The sequence below is a fragment of the Podarcis bocagei genome (genome assembly GCF_964188305.1).
Source record: "Podarcis bocagei genome assembly, chromosome: 12".
In the NCBI taxonomy this organism is placed as follows: Eukaryota; Metazoa; Chordata; class Lepidosauria; order Squamata; family Lacertidae; genus Podarcis; species Podarcis bocagei.
In genome coordinates this window covers 11,776,492-11,794,009 of record NC_138137.1, presented here as the reverse complement: position 1 = coordinate 11,794,009, position 17,518 = coordinate 11,776,492, and the positions used below count along the sequence as shown (strand labels likewise).

Sequence of the window (17,518 nt, the reverse complement as noted above, 5' to 3'; positions counted from 1 at the left end):
CCCCTTACTTTTTAGGAGGGAAAAAGTGAGTCTTATAGAGCAAAAAAAACCGGTAATTTACTGTTGATTTTTTTGTTATGCTATTCACCACCATATTTTTTATTTTTATTTTCTTAATCTTGATGGTTTATAGGGTTTTGTTTCTGGTTTTGGTTTTGCAAATAATAAATAAATAAATAAATAAATAAATAAATAAATAATTGTTGTGATTATAAACCCACACACAATCCAGATGTCAGGGACTAATAATGAGCACTGGTAAGCAGTTTAGCTTTAACCCATGCAAGACATAGCTTTTATAAAAATTTAACATAATTATATGTTTTGAGGAGGTCTCCTTTCCATTTGACATTAGAATCATATGTTTGTGTCTATGGCAAGAGGTCAGATACCTCTTCTTATGTAGGCTACAGGTTCTGATTGTCCAAAATTCGTTCATATAACATGGTAGGCCAAGCTATGCCTTGGTAAGGCTGCGTAAATGTGCAGGTCCCCAGAGAAAAGCTCACGGCCATCTTTTTACTCTTTTACATCTTTTACAGCTCTTTTTAGTGTTACACCAAGCTAAGGTTTTGCCTTGGCACGTGGTTGCATGTTTGCACAGTCTTTGCTATGCCAAAGTTTGGCTTCCTGTGTCATGTGCAATAGGCCAGTGAGTCAGAATCTTTAGCCAAATAGGTGGTTATTATGAGCAGAAGTTTCAAGAGCAACAGCCCATTCAGTCAATTTGTGGGTGACCGTTCCTTTATTGTACCCCTTTAAGAAGTTCTTCTTCTTGGTTTCAGCCTAAAACCTTAGGGAGAAGTAGCTACTTTCACACAAAACACAGAAATGTTATGCAGGCATGACAGTCCTTTACTTGGTTCGTTTAGTTGGTCCGCGCTCTTCCAGCTGGGCAATGCAGAAAGCCTGTCCTCTTTCTGCTTTCCACTCGGACCTTTGGGTTGTCTCCAGAGAGATTCGGGCACAGAGGATGCACGGTCCCTGTCTCTGCGTGATGCATCTTCGTTGGTCAGAGAGAATGCAGACTGAGACCGCTGTTAGGGGGAAATATGGAGAACGATACGTTTAGCAGAAGCCAGCTATGGAGATGTTAAATGTTACGATACTTGCAAGAGCAGCGCTGAGATAAGTGCAAATCACTGAAGGGAAAGAGAACAGAATTTCGTTACTTCCGTATCAAGAGGTAAACTCTTTAATCCTTCCATTGCTAATTCCTTTTCAGAAATGCATGCGAGTTAATTACTAAGGTCATGTCATTATATATGGAATAGTAATTAACAGAAAACAAACCAACAAGATAACTAAACTTATTTAAGGACTGTACTGCTTTATGCTTTCCCAAACAGATAGAAGACATGCCTCCCCTTGACATGGCCTCTGTGTTGCTGCTTTCTATTTCAGTATTTTCTAATGAAGTAGTTGTTCATTCTGATCATAATCAGCATACACAGCCTCCTCCTATCTTCCCTTTCATCCCCATAAGGTGAATAAAATAGGGACTTCCTATTCCATAACAACAACAACAACATAATTATTTACACCCCATCCATCTGACTGGGTTGCCCCAGCCACTCTGGAAATCTTCCAACATATATTAAAACATAATAAAACATTAAGCATTAAAAAAAATTCTGTATATGGGGCTGCCTTCAGATGTCTTCGAAAAGTTGTAGAGTTACTTATCTCCATGGCTTGGGGGGGGGGTGTCACATAACTCCATACCCTCCAACATTTCCCTGATGAAAATAGGGACGTCCTAAGGAAAAGTGGGACATTCTGGGATCAAATCAGAAACCGGGATGGGTTCTGTAAATCTGAAACTGTCCCTAGGGACAATTGGAGGGTCTGGATGTGCTCTCCCCTCCTGTGGTAGGTAAAAGTTCTTAAAGAAAAAAGGAAGCTATACAAAACTGAAAGGAAAGCAATTATATTTGCCATGCTCAAAATGATTATGTCAGCATTTGAATGCAAAGAAATTGTCAGAAGCAGCTGAATATTCTTTTCCTGCCAAACCAACCCACATCGCTCCCCATCCCCACCCCGCCACAATCTCTCCACAATTCCATTTCCTCCATGTTCCTGGAGAGATTTAGACGAGATGGTGCTGATTGCATCCTCAAAAAGCCCTTGTAAGGCTATTTCTCACTGCTGATGTCAGTTTTGCTTGGGGGTTTAGGCTAGATAATCAGATTGTGTTTTATTCTGATAACCCACAGGGTAATTGAAATTGTTAAAAGTCAGAATCACTGGTGCAAGCACTAGTAAGTGAGAAAGCAGTAGACATAAAGGAAAGCAATCAATCATGTTCAATATACTGTAGGAAGAAAATAGAAGGAGGGGAAAGGGCTGAATTTGCTAGAGAGGCATTGCAGCTTGAGGCATTCAGACCTCTTAAAAGGTAGGCATTTAGCTACAACATTTGACTTCTGAGAGTGCTCTTTTGCTGTCAGCGCAGGGGGCTGGTTATTTCGAAGTCTTATTCAGACAATCATTTAATGTGAGGCAGTTAACTGCTAATTACTTTCATTTTGTCCAGAAGACTATCTGAAGCTCTCATTCAATGGGTGGTTTACTCATTGAGGAACCTACGCAAATTTTATCTTGGGGGTGGGGGAATGCTGCTGCCAATCCCACCAGCCATTGAACCAAGTGGGTTTAACCATACACCATTTTGGCTTTTAGCATGATTCCTGAAACTTAACCCCTGTGTATGTTGCAGGCTTACTGTATCAGACGGCTTACGGGGCAGGAAGAGGGGTTTAATGGACTGGAGTGGCTAGAACTCTGAACAGGGGACACGCCTCCACTGCAACATTTTGTGGTAGGTCAAACTTATCCCTTAGGTATGCCTGAAATTTTATATGTGCACAGCTGGGAGTAAGTTTCATTGAACTTAGTGACAATTACTTCTGAGTAACCATGCACAGGATAAGTTTGTGGAAAAAAGGCGGGGAAAGTGATAAAGCTACATTTTGGTGGTAGTGGCAATGGTGGGCTCTGGTAAGTCAACAAAAACAACCAGTAATAAATATAATATCTAAACCCAAGCACTGTAATAAAGTTAATCAATTTTGATAGCATAAAGTTACATTTGACATTGAAGCAAGTTAGTTCTTGCTGAGCTACTGAATAACATTTCCCCTTAACAATGCCTGTAAAAGAACAGAGACACTGTTTAATTAAAATTGAACACTTTGGAAAGAAGCATAGGGTAATATTGGGAGAGACTGATTCTCCAATGACACCACACCCCCAACCCCCACCCCCCGTGGCTATGACTCCTGCAGAGATTCCTGATTGCTTGGGGCAGTTACAAGACATCTGCAGAAATGCAGTTGGTGAATAGTGACAGTAGGTGAACTTGAAAGAAACAGAGGTTAACGATTGTTGGAGGGTAACCGAGATACATTTCTATTAGTTCTGACACACTAGATAAGCCAGAGGCCACACAATCATAAGCAAATTGCCTCCAGGTGACCTAACGTAAAGCGCGGGCCAATTGAAGCTGCTCTTGAGCAATTAAATGCTGCATTTGGGAAATGCCAGTTAACATTATCTCCATCGCACCTCATTCTGCAGCGCTCCAGAGAAGGCTGCAACTTGAGCCAGCTAAACCTGCCAGGGATTTTCAGTGCAAGTAGCCTTAAAGGTGCATTTCTCTGTGCCCTCACAGAATACGTAACCCACAGGCAACTTTTAAGCTTGAAAACGTAAGGTATTAGGATGGCTGGCGCTGAAAAGCTAATGCTAAAATTAGGCCTCCGTCAGCTGGCAGCAGGGGAAAACAATCAAGCATTTATTTTGAGGTTCCAGTGTGCCTGCTTCACTTCAAAAACATTTTTGACCAGTTTTGAGTATATATCATGGATTTTATCCAATGGTGTCCCTCTGCTGGCCAAAGACTCTTTGATCTAGTGGAGACTCCCATAGTTGGAATGGGGAGGGAGACTATTTTTGCCAATTCAGCCCCTCCCCACAAGCTTTCAGCACGATCTGCCATGTTATTCCTCAACCTTTCAGAACAAATTTTAAGGGGGTGATGGGGGGCTGCTAGAGGGGAGGGGCACATTCATTGCCTGTTCTACCTGCCCGTTGTTTGAAAATTGTTTCAAGCAAATAAAAGTCTACATAGTGCAATAAAGATCTAGCAAAAACAGATTATCTGAAGACCACAGAATCTTTATAGTTTATATAACAAACTGTAAGATGCAGTTTGTTTGTCTGTTTCAGCCAATAAAGAGAACTACTGCTATATCTGCAGTACTGCTATTCTTGGCAGAATTACAATTTAAGATATTTTTTTAAAAGTCAGGAAGTAGATTACTTATATATCTGCAAGAAATGTTTTCTAAATTTGTAAGAAAACTAAAGTATTATCTACCCACAAACTACTCTGCAAACAATTTCCTCTCAATTCATTTATTTCAGTGTTCATTGCAATGAAAAGCTACCTCAGCAGGTGGCAGCAGAAGCAAATAAATTACTCTCCCCACCACCCAGCCATGCAAGCTTATTTATAATCTATGCCAGCCATGTCACAGTGGACCTGCCCAAGACGAAAAAGAAAAAGAAAGTAAATTTTTTTTGAATATTGCTAGGCGGAAATAAGGTGAAACAAGTAGACAAACATTACAGTGGTACCTCGGGTTACATACGCTTCAGGTTACATACGCTTCAGGTTACACACTCCACTAAGCCAGAAATAGTGCTTCAGGTTAAGAACTTTGCTTCAGGATAAGAACAGAAATCGGGCTCTGGCGGCGTGGCGGCAGCAGGAGGCCCCATTAGCTAAAGTGGTGCTTCAGGTTAAGAACAGTTTCAGGTTAAGTACGGATCTCCGGAATGAATTAAGTACTTAACCCGAGGTACCACTGTATTAGGCAACCATTTGTGCATTTGACTACTGCTAGGAATTGAATGGGACTCAGGTGGCCACAGAGCCTAGGGATTACCAATCAGAAAGTCGGCGGTTCGAATCCCTACGATGGAGTGAGCTCCTGTTGCTTGGTCCCTGCTTCTGCCAACCTAGCAGTTCGAAAGCACATTAAAGTGCAAGTAGATAAATAGGTACCACTCCGGTGGTAAGGTAAACGGTGTTTCTGTGCACTGCTCTGGTTTGCCAGAAGCTGCTTAGTCATGCTGGCCACATGACCCGGAAGCTCTCTGCGGACAAACGCCGGCTCCCTCGGCCAGTAAAGCGAGATGAGCGCCGCAACCCCAGAGTCGTCCGCGACTGGACCTAACGGTCAGGGGTCCCTTTACCTTTCAGGAAAGGAATATCTATTCTGGTTTCACTCTCATTCTCATTTCTCCAATCTTGCATTCAGTCCTCCTGAAAATTAATCAGTACATTAGTACATAGAATCATAGCCTTGGAAGGGAACCTGAGCGTCATTCAGCCCAATCTCCTGCAATGTCGGACTCTTCTGCCCAACATGGGGCTCAAACCCACAACCCTGAGACTAAGAGTCTCGTGCTCTAGTGACTGAGAAGTGGCTGGAACTTTGTCCTGGGCCATGACACAGCTCCCTTAGAGAATCACCAATAGCATCACTGCCCCCTAAGGAGAACTGAGGGCTTCAGACAGAGAAGGACTACCCTAGGTCCAAATGACTGCAAAAATTATGGGTACTGAAAATGAAAGTTGAAGTATTCTTCCAGGCACTTGTAACATATTTTAATATGAATTATTGTACCTAAAAGCTGGCAGGGGCTGATGGCAGCTGCAGTCTAACAACATCTTTAATAATAATGATAATAAATATTGAGGATATCACTTTAGCTACCTCTGCAATAAATGTTTCTCATCTCAGTACTTCAATCTGACTTCCAACAAGGCAATCAGGCAATATATTTTTAGCTCATTAAACAGGTACAAGATACTCCAAATGCATATAATTACTGCAAGAAACAAAGTGGCACATGCATAACATGATGCTATTAGAGCGAAATTCGTTATGCACATCTAATGTATCAATACTTTTCTTTTGGTAAAATTTAGCAATATGTTTCCTGTTTTACTGTTAAACATGAGCAATTCCTCTTAAATGCAAGAACGTAGAACCCTCCTAGCCTTGAGTAAACAGTTTCGCACAGACTGTTAGTTCAACTTAGCTTCCACTGAAATACATTGGACTTCAAATATTTGATTGTGATGAGACTTAAACTCAACTTAGTCTGGATCCAGCAGCATGTAAGCATCACTTTTTCTATGAGGAAAGCAGGATAGACTAGGTAAAAAGGTAAAGGACCCCTGGACAGTTAAGTCCAGCCAAAGGTGACTATGCAGCGCTCATCTCGTTTTCAGGCCGAGGGAGCCGGCATTTGTCCACAGACAGCTTTCCAGGTCATGTGACCAGCATGACTAAACCGCTACTGCTACATGGAGGATCATGACGAGTGCCAGAGTGCACAGAAACAGCAGTTACCTCCCCACCGCAGTGGTACCTATTTATCTACTTGCACTGGTGTGCTTTCAAACTGCTAGGTTGGCAGAAGCTGGGGCAGAGCAACGGGAGCTCACTCCGTTGTGGGGACTCGAACCGCCGACCTTCCAACTGGCAAGCCCAAGAGGCTCAGTGGTTTAGGAGAGACTAGCACCACCCCCAGACACATTAATCTCCCTGTTAATAAAAGCATGAGTTGGGGCAATGATGAAATGCACATTGCATGGATGAGGCTGACGATACATTCCATTTCTTCATGATCTATGTCTTTGCAGCCCAAATGACATTGATTTCAAGTATTTCAAAATACATTCTATTCTGACACAGAAAATGTTATAAAAGAAGACTCCACTGAAGAGAAGAGATCTGAAGAACAATTTCCCAGGCAGCAGTTTAGCACTCCTTTCTAGAGAATACTTTTTCTTTCTTTTTTACTTTTTCTATATCTATAAACTCTGTGGAAGCAATGTTTAGCATTAGTGTAAATAGATCAGATAAAAAATTAATAGCCTGGAATGCTGTACTAAAATATTGCATTTATATCACAGGTTTCCTCCAAGGAGCTCGACGTGGCACAAACATTTTATTTTCATACATTTTAAAAGCAACATATTTGCCGCATTTTATCCACTTTTAATCTCATCGGTTAAAATTCTAATTCCATGGAAACCAAGCAAGGCTGAAACTAATCATGTTTTTAAAATGTGCATATATAACTGAAATATTACTTTCTATTTACAAATATTCACATCTGAATGCACAGCATGCACATTGTGAATTCAGGCTTTGCTGTGAATATTTGTTTCTGTTCCATAGTCAATGGCACTAAAATAGCCATTAATGTAAATGAACCTATTACTCAACAGAATTTTTCATGCTAAGTAAGTGTGCGATGTCAGGGTTAGAAGCACTGGAGCCTATGTGTGAAGTCACAGCTAATGAATATAGCTTGAACATCAAATGCTAATAAAGTTCTGGTAATGAACTCAGCATGTACTTATTTCTAAGCTAAAAATTATTCATGAAAAAAATCTAACGGTATGTTTCCAATTGAAAATAAATGTGTGGAACAAATACATTATGGACAAGCTTCTGCTTGAGGTCTGGCCTCTGCTTTTAAATGCAGGTGGACAGGTGTTCTTCTGCATAATATTATCTCAGGCATATGGTATTACAACTCAAATCTGAAAATGCTTATTTGCTTAATTTTAAATCCTTCCCCCCAATAAACCCATGTACTATAATGTATCTGAGCAACCTGCAATTAAACTAAGCTGATGTTTAAGCCTACTTCTCTGTTGACATTAATCAGCTTACAACCAAGTAGTTCGGCTGAACTCATTTGTGGATTGTGATGCAAGGGCAGAATTAAATGCAGGCTTATTGGAGAGTTTTCCATTTCTGAACAGCACATTTGTCGCTTTAATTGGCAGAGCGTTTTGAAGAGGACCGACTTCTCAGTGCAAATAGCGTGCAACATTTTATACCTATGTACATAACCTCTCTCAACAGAAGACCGCTAAGTGCTTCTTAATGATGATTAGTTATGCTTTGCAAAACACCGAGGAACTATGTTATTGAAATTATTTTGCAGTGGTAAATGGGGCAATTAAAATTTGGAATAATGACTGAACTGGTGAATCCACAAAAATTGGATGTTCCACAGTTGGCAAGACAAATGTTAAGATCACTTGATCTCAGTCATAACAGTATACATATTCACAGAAAGTAGTTGTCACCAGGTGTTCACTGGAGTACCACCTTTATAAGCAGGCCAAAACTTGACCTATTGCTCCAGTGAAACTACCGTATTTTTCGCTCTACAAGACGCACCAGACCCCAAGACGCACCTAGTTTTTGGAGGAGGAAAACAAGAAAAAAAAATTCTGAATCCCTCTTGCTGTTCTGGTTTCTGGGATAGCTGCGCAGCCTGCATTCGCTCCATAAGACCCACACACATTTCCCCTTACTTTTTAGGAGGGAAAAAGTGAGTCTTATAGAGCAAAAAATATGGTAGATATCACACACCAGCTCGGCACATCCTTCAAATCAGCACTTCCCTTGTTAACAATACTAGGTTTGCTTTTGTTTCCTCACTTGCTGTGCTTTTAAAAGTCCTTCACTTTCCAGTCTTGCTCCTTCCTGATGTGTTGCACTCAGAACAGCACCCATCACAGCTAATCAGAGCATATTCCCTGCTTCTTTGACAGAAAAAGCCTATAGGCTTCCTTTTTAAAAAATAAAAAATGCTTTTATGTGAACAACCGCACAAATGCACCAAACTAAAAATACCTTGCTAAATACTTCAGTACAGCAGGCTCCAGTTATCACAGATTTTTAATTAAGCCTTAAAAGTTTTAAGATCTCTGACAATGAGTGGAGATAACATGCTGTTTCACGGAAATAAATAAATACACACTGAAGCTTGAGTAGGAGAAACTGACAACATGCCTTGTTTCTTCTTTTGGCCTATGAAGATCAAGGCTTTCCCTGCAGATCACTGATTTTTCTCTGCCATGTTCCTGCCATTTCACAACCTTCTGGCTTTCCATTAGCTGTTGCATCTAAGGCAGTGTTTCTCAAACTTGTGTCTCCAGCTGTTTTTGGACTACAACTCCCATCATCCCCAGTTAGCAGGACCAGTGGTCAGGGATGATAGGAACTGTAGTCCAAAAACAGCTGGAGACCCAAGTTTGTGAAAGCCTGGTTTAAGGGCTCATCCAGACTTCCTTTTGTGCCGCATTCCTAGACACAGATGCATACTTTCCCTCACCCCACACAACACTTTCCCTGTGAAAACCTGTTCTATACTGCTGAATCGGAGCAAACAGCAATCCACAGGAAATCCAAATTGCCATTTGTTCCGATTCAGAGTTTAATGAGCAGGTTTTCCTGCGGAAAGCAGTGGAGCAAAAAAGGGAAAAGGGGATGGGCTCAAGGTGGTATACATCATTCTTTCACTCTTACAGTGGTACCCCGCAAGACGAATGCCTCGCAAGACGGAAAACCCGCAAGACGAAAGGGTTTTCTGTTTTGGAGGCGCTTCGCAAGACGAATTTCCCTATGGGCTTGCATCGCAAGACGAAAGCCCATAGGGAAATGCTGGCGGTCGGGAGCAAAGACTTTCGCCCACAGCCGGCCTTCAGAAGAGGACCTCTTCTGAAGGCCGGCGGGGGGCAAAAGTCTTTGCTCCCCCCGCCTGCCTTCCCCCCACCTGCCCTGGGCGATCTTAAAATGCTGGCGGGCGGGAGCGAAGCGTTCGCTGCCGACCCCCAGCATTTTAAAATCTCCAAGGGACAGCAGAGAAGTCTCTGTCCCGGGGAGGTTTTAAAATGCTGGGGGTCGGGAGCGTTCGCTGCCGACCCCCAGCATTTTAAAACGCTGTTCCGAAGCGGGGGGCGGGAACATCTGCCCCAGCCGCCCCACTTCGGAACGATGTTCCGAAGTGGGGAGGTGGGGCGGGAACAGCTGCCCCAGCCGCCCCCCTTCGGAACGATGTTCCGAAGGGGGGAGGTGGGGCGGGAACAGCTGCCCCAGCCGCCCCACTTCGGAACGATGTTCCGAAGGGGGGAGGTGGGGCGGGAACAGCTGCCCCATCCGCCCCACTTCGGAACGCTGTTCCGAAGTGGGGAGGTGGGGCGGGAACAGCTGCCCCAGCCGCCCCACTTCGGAACGATGTTCCGAAGGGGGGAGGGGCGCGGGAACAGCTGCCCCAGCTGCCGGGCTTCGTAGCGCTGCTGCGAAGCCGGGCGGGGGGGGTGGGAACACCTTCTGAAGGCGGGCAGGGGGCGAAAGTCTTTGCTCCCCCCTGCCTGCCTTCCCAGGGGCTTTTAAATCGCCCCGGACAGCGGAGAAGTCCTCCGCTGTCCGGGGCGATTTTAAAATGCCGCCCGCCAGCATTTTAAGATCGCCCCGGACAGCGGAGAAGTCCTCCGCTGTCCCAGGGTTTTTTAAAATGCTGGGGGTGGGAAGAAAAGCCCTTGTCCCCCCCCCCAGCCTTCAGAAGAGGTCCGGGGACAGACTGTCCCCGGACCTGGCCTGAAGGTGGTTTCCCTAGGAACGCATTAATTGATTTTCAATGCATTCCTATGGGAAACCGTGCATCGCAAGACGAAAAACCCGCAAGACGAAGAGAATTGCGGAACGAATTAATTTCGTCTTGCAAGGCACCACTGTAATTTAATCTATACAACAGCGCTGTAAGGTAGGTTATGCTGAGAGGCACTGACAGGCCCAAGGTCACCCAGTGAACTTCATGACTGAGTAGGGATTTAAACCCTGATTTCTCAGGTCCTAGTCTGACATTTTACCACTATATTACACTGGCTCTTTTAATTTTTCTCCTTATGGAATTGTACAGCTGGCAGGGACTATGGCAGTCATCTAGTCCAACCCCCTGCAATGCAGGGATCGTTTTGCCCAACATGGGGCTCGAACCCTCAACCCTGAGATCCAGATGTCCAACCAACTGAGCTATCCCACATAACATTTATACCATGGGCTACTTAACAAGAGGGTTCTAGACAGAAGGAATAAACAGTCGCCATTGAATGTGCAAATTCACATGCACGGAACAAAGTTCTGTAGAACTATGTGGAAGTAAGTCCCATTTACATGAGAAAAAGCAAATGCTTAGGATCTTTTGCTGGAAATCAGAAGTGGGGAGACTTTTGTCGTACCCCTATGCTGTTTGTGGGCTTCCCGCGAGCACTTGCTTAGACACTGTGAGAACAAGATACTGGACTAGATGGACTTTGGGCCAGCAGAGCACTTTTCATGTCCCTATGCTAGTTTTATAAAAAGTGAAAAGAAAGAACATCCGCACCCCTAACATTTATTCTTAAGATAAGCCCTTCAGTGCCCTCTGAGCCACCCTCTGAACATTTTACCAAAATTCTTCCACCAGTCTCCCCGTTCTGCAGAAAGATTGCTTTTCACCCCTCCCTGCCATGAATGGCTGAAAGAGGCAGAAGTTATCAGAACAGCTGTACTTTGGTCCTGCTATGTTCAACGGAGTCTATATAAATTATCTGCCAGTGATAATAATGTTACTGAAATGTCCACATAGCACACCATGTTCTGAGGCATTGCTGTGGTATAACCAGTTTATAAGACAAACTTGTGCTCTGCTGAAGAAAGGGTCAACTGCAATCTCAGTTTGGAGAAGGAAACATGGGTTATACATTTTGTCATTTATAAATAAACATGAGGAACCGTGAAAGTATTCAGTCATTATTATTATTATTTTGTCAACGTAAAATACACCACAAAAGACTTCCTTTTATTTTGCTTTTCCCTTGCCAATCCTGCATCACATCACACTTTACTGCTGTTTGTCAGATTTTCTGCAACAGTCTAGCAGGCTATAAAGGCTTTATGCTGAGAAAAGAACCCAGGGGATGTGGGAACAGTCTTAAATATAACATGATATATAAGTGGCTGTTAAATTTACCTGGGGAAAGACAGCAAAGAAGCAATTTTAAAAGCCAGCATTTTAAATTGAATGTTGAACTGACACCTTAAGTTCTGAGAAAAGGGAATGCAACAACACATCAGCTCGCAAAGTGGAAGTGCTTTACACTAAGCCTCACTGTTCTCAAAGCCAAATTGAGGCTTGATGCCAGGAAAAATCTATATCCTCAGCTGCAAACACAAAGGCTTCCAATGCTGCCCGACTTTCCTTGCCATTAAGTACTCCTGTCCAATTCTGTTGTTTCCAGTGGTTTGACTCTTGGTTTATGAGCAAAATCAGGACCCAGTTCGCTACCCTTTGTACGAAACAGCTCTTAAGTTCTGATGCCAGCTTCCTATAGTTATATTACTTGACATCCCAGCATCCATGTACCTTCCTTTTTCCTATGTATCCATTTTCAAGCAGCTGAGGAAAGTGTGATGGGTCAGATCTGGTAGCTCACCCATAATGTGTACGAGCCCCTGCGACTCCCCGGGAAAGTCAGCATGCTCTGATCTGAGACAGTAGCAGATGTGAGGCCGCTGCTGCTCCTGGACTGTGGCCATTCAAAACCAGCTTCCACCTGCTCACGTTTGGTTTTCTGCTTCCTTATGATCTGCAGCACGCCAAAAAGGAAACAAAGAAGGGTTCAGTGCAGAGCATTGCCACGGGAGCCATACCAAGCTGACTTGGGACTGAGTCATCAAGGTGTGAGACGGAAGCCTTAACATGGCTTCTTCTTTTCCTCTAGCTCCCGAAAGGTTGATGTTTGGGCAGGTTGTGTGCAGTTCTGTTATCTGAATTCACTGCACTTATAAAAAGCCCAAGAGTGAATCATAACAACAAGGTGTGTGTACACACAGACACACATACGAGTACTTCTATTTGCATTGAAAAAATCTTATCCTTCTAGAAATTAACCTCACAGTGCATATAGAGAATTAGCAAAACTTAAGAAGTGGGCTAAGACATTAGGTGCTCGTTATGTGCAATGTCTGTGCAGTCTTAGGGCTTGTCCACACTTGTCTAATGCCTAGAAAGTCTGGGTTCCGTTTGCCCAACCGCTTTCCCCAGGAAAACCTGCTCTTTACTGCTGAATTGGAGCAAACATCAATCCATGGGAAACCCAATTGACGTTTGCTCCAATTCAGCGGGAAAGAGAGGGTTTTCCCTGGGGGAAAGCAGAGAGACAAGCAGAAGTGTGGACAAACCCTTAGCCGCTAAAACAGATCTAGTAGAGGCATTTTAAAGAAGTATTAAAGGTACTGAAGTTATGTGAATGATACAAATAAGGGAGGGCTATTAGCACAGCATGTTCAGTGCTTTTCTCTGGCCCTAATTTAGCAGACCTAAGCACTTCAGTTTAATAGAGATCATGGTGCTCTATGGCATATTACATTTTACCTGGGGAAAGAGAATGAAGAAGCAGTTTAAGAAACTGGTATTTTCCCCATGCTTTCTCTTGTTAAGAGAAGACTTGTGTTCACATGCAACGAAGAGGCATATCCCTCTGCTGAGTGATACATTTCTCACTGGGTTTCATTTATACTGCCTTACTAAATCCAAGTGCATGTTGATCTACACAGCTATAAGCCCTTGCTGCAATGCAGCACTGATTTCATATATAGAACCAAACAGCCCATGAAGAGGTTAGGGAAACACAGCAAAATACACTCTGAACTAATAATACGTTCTAGTGAACGGAGGGATCCTGCAGTATGAAAATAAACTGGTTGTCCCCAGTGTAAACGACAAGAGAGGGAAATAGTTTTTTTACTATCAAAACACAGGGGTGAAAGTAATCAAATAGATATACCAACTCGTGCAAAAAAACAACAACCCACAAGCACCACCACCATACCATTGGGCAGAATAATGGGGTGAGGTGGGGGAAACCCTCGTTTGCCCAACAAACAGCACAACATACCCCCTCCTTCTGAGTGGTATAAAATTCTGAGCAAAAGGTACTCTTTACACTGTAGTTTACTATGTAAAGGGGATTTCCATTAGAGGAGAGCGAGCTATGGAGTTGCAACAGAATTCTATTTACCGTATTTTTCGCCCTATAGGACGCACTTTTTCCCCTCCAAAAATGAAGGGGAAATGTGTGTGCGTCCTATGGGGCGAATGCAGGCTTTCGCTGAAGCCTGGAGAGCGAGAGGCGTCGGTGCGCACCGACCCCTCTCGCTCTCCAGGCTTCAGGAAGCTATCCGCAAGCCTTGCGCGCCCGGCGGGAGTTCCCGCGGGCTCGCAAGGCTTGCGGGCGGCAGCCTGCAGCCCGGAGCACAGGGCGCCCTCCGGAGGATGCCCCGTGCTTCGCGCAGGTGTCCGCAAGCCTTGCACGCCTGGGGGAACTCCCCTCGGGCGCGCAAGGCTTGCGGATAGCAGCCTGTTCTTGGGGGCTGGGGTCGGGGTTCCCCCGCCCCAGCCCCGCGGCTGGGGGGGGGAAATAATTTTTTTTATTCATCCCCCCCAAAAAATGAGGTGCATCCTATGGACCAGTGCGCCCTATAGGGCGAAAAATATGGTATTCTGACTACTGCAGTTTTAAGTAGTCAGGCTTACGACAGCGGAAGCAACCCCTAGAACCACCACATGGCTTGCTGGAATCTTGCCTTGCTGTAAGGAGGCATAGACCACCCCTTAACCCACTCAGCCAGTCCTCCACTGGCCTTTTTAATGAACTAGGAAGGACAAAGATCTAGCATGCCTTTGGTAGCTCTCATATTTCCAGGGATCTGGTCCACACCCTTGGGCTGTGCAAATTAGGGGGGGCATCCATTATCATTGGACAAGCAGGGGCCAAAGTTACATCCACTTGACCAGTGTCAAGTATTGCATCCAAGTCAGAACGGATCCGAGTGATTTTGTCAGCAAAGTGCTGAGCAAATTGTTCAAAGAGGGCTGTTGAGTAGTCAAACTTCTCCTCCAGAGTATAAAAGATCCCTGACCACTCAAAACAGCTCTGCTGGATGGCTGCTTGTTGATGCAATGGAGGCAGAGAAAAATGTTGGGTTTTTTGTTCTTGCTGCCCGCACTGACACACAGTATGTCTTCAAGTAGGCTCCAGCCTGTGTTCAGTCAGACTTGTCCCAAGTATTCTGCCAGTGTGGATCAAATGATGAGTTACGTTAATTGCATGGCTAGGAGCCATGTTAGGGGTTTTTAGACATGCAATTCAACCTGTTGGGTGGGGGCAATTTTCACTGGGACACCAGGGTGTGGGGAGTGTAGCTTAACCATTCTTTCTGAAGCTGTGATCCTAATGAAAGTTGCCACAAAGCTAGAGTTAGGGCCAATGGGAGCCCCCCTAAGCTAACTTTAGACAGGTGGGGTGCTTTTTTGTTGGGATCATGGCTGGAGAGGCAAGGGTCAAAACTCACTTCCCCATGCATTGTTGCCCTGGTGAAAACTTACATCTTCCATGCCTAGGATTACATTTTAAAAAAATAAATGCTGGCATGACAGCTAGAAAATTCTACAAACATACTGATAACTGTTCAAAAGTTTCTATACGTTATCATTCCTAGTAGTCAAATCACCTAGTAGTGAAGTCTTGAGTCATACCTTCTGGACAATGGTGGTAGCAAGCTCTTCTATCAGCTCCTCCTTATGGTCCCGTAAGTAACAAGCTTCGTTCTGTTTGTCCTGCACAAAAGGCATGCACGGGTATGTACTGCATAAAGCAACTCTAAAAATGCACAGAATGCCCATGAAGAAAAAACTGGCAGCTGTTGACAAAGCTCAGAAACACCATGGCACTTCTACTTTGCTCCTTTCATTAATTTCTGTGTGGTTAGAACTTAGGAGGACTAATTTTAATAGCCTCTGGAAAGGTTACAGGGAGTGGACCGACTGCTTTCATACTCTGGACTTCCCAAATGTATCTGGCTTAATGCCGCAGGAAAGATGACGACAGACTAGAACAGCCTTTGGTTTGATTGAAGATGATGCTTTCACTTGGCAAACCAGTCACAAACCCTCCAAACAAGCAATAGGAAATGTTGCCAACGGAAAGTCTCCAGCACCTTTGCCATCTCCTAAACTCAGGCAAGCCTAAGGCTTGCCAAGCCAAGTGCCTATGGTGGCATTTGAAGAGGTGTGTTGGCTGGAGGAGTTGTCAGTAGATGGTAATCTGTTGCTTGGGAGTGGGTTGGGGGATAGACTTAAAAGTAAGTTATTGTCATCATTCTTGGTGCAATAAAAGGTAAAGGACCCCTGGACGGATAAGTCCAGTCAAAGGCGACTATGGGGTGTGTCGCTCATCTTGGTTTTCAGGTCGAGGGAGCCGGCGTTTGTCCACAGACAGCTTTCCAGATCATGTGAACAGCATGACTAAACTGCTTCTGGCACATAGAGGACCACGACGAGTGCCAGAGTGCACAGGTATGCCATTTACCTTCCCACCACAGCGGTACCTATTTATCTACTTGCACTGGTGTGCTTTCAAACTGCTACATTGGCAGAAGCTGGGACACAGCAACAGCTCACCCCATTGCAGGGATTCGAACCACCAACCTTCAAATTGGCAAGTCCCAGAGGCTCAGTGGTTTAGACCACAATGCTACTTGTGTCCCCTTCTTGGTGCGATAATGAGGATATAACTACACTGCAGAGCTTTTGAATAATACAATAAAATATCCTATGATGGTGAAGATCAGAGTCTTCTCTGACTACACCGCTCCTGCTAATTAAGCAGGAGCTATCTTTTTTTTGGGGGGGGGGAAGAGGGTGGAAATATCATTATCAAAATAATGAATGTAATTACAATATTCTTACCAAGCTGTCTCCGTACATCTCTGCCTTAGAAATAGCTTCTTCTATTGCTTCTTCTGCAACACGCAAGGCCACAGCAAGGGTGTCCATCATGCTGTGTCCTAAGCAAAGAATGCATTAAAGCATGTTTAGCATTTATGGAACGGAGGAGAGCAGTGAAGTGGAGGGGGGCGGCGGCGGCGAGAAATGCCTGTTTTCCAAAACCCCTCTCTTTCTAGGAAAAATGCATCCATTCACCATTTCCCTTCCAAAAATTATCAGTCTGTGCAGATAAGACTGCACTGTGTTTCAGGTAGGAAGCAGAATTTGCTTGCGGGGCAAATAACTCCAATTGACTACAAAGGAAGGCAAATAAATACTTTACATATGATACAAGAGCAATCCCACATCTGAGCTACTCCAGCTGCAGGGTTATCGGATATGGAAAACCCCTGTTACAGCCATGATAGTCAGATATGAGGATAGAATACCACAAATATGCCAGTAGGACACTGTTGTTGAGCTATAACTCCCATCATCCCTGGCCATTGGTGATGTTTGCTGGGACTGATGCGAGCTGCAGATCAGCAACAGCTGGAGGGCCAGAGGTTCCCCACACCTGCCCTAGAGCAACAAGTATACTTAAAGATACACAAAGTTAGGAAAGTGACGGGGAAATGAGTGGGGTGAAAAGTGGGGGATGAACAAATGATTGGCGTGAAGATGTATAAATACTCTGAAAGCATATCAGGATGAATGCAAAATAGACAGGATGTGTGGAGTTTTTTCATCTTTCAGCACTATTATCATATGGAGGAGATCCATCTATGGTCCAGGTCATTTCATCCAGTAACTCAATTTG

The 17,518-nt window shown here is 44.1% G+C and overlaps 1 protein-coding gene across 7 annotated transcripts in view; it reads right to left on the bottom strand.

Annotated features, from left to right (window-relative positions):
* The window catches only part of MYRIP (myosin VIIA and Rab interacting protein), a 158,273-nt gene that overhangs the window by 30,742 nt on the left and 110,013 nt on the right, over positions 1 to 17,518 (bottom strand). For all 7 annotated transcript variants that reach the window (XM_081164452.1, XM_081164457.1, XM_081164451.1 and 4 more), the window contains exons 6-9: positions 16,681 to 16,778; positions 15,469 to 15,549; positions 12,365 to 12,517; positions 860 to 1,037 (exon numbers count right to left, since the gene is read on the bottom strand). In XM_081164452.1, the coding sequence (XP_081020578.1) occupies positions 860 to 1,037; positions 12,365 to 12,517; positions 15,469 to 15,549; positions 16,681 to 16,778 (510 nt within the window). The remainder of the gene's footprint in view (positions 1 to 859; positions 1,038 to 12,364; positions 12,518 to 15,468; positions 15,550 to 16,680; positions 16,779 to 17,518) is intronic.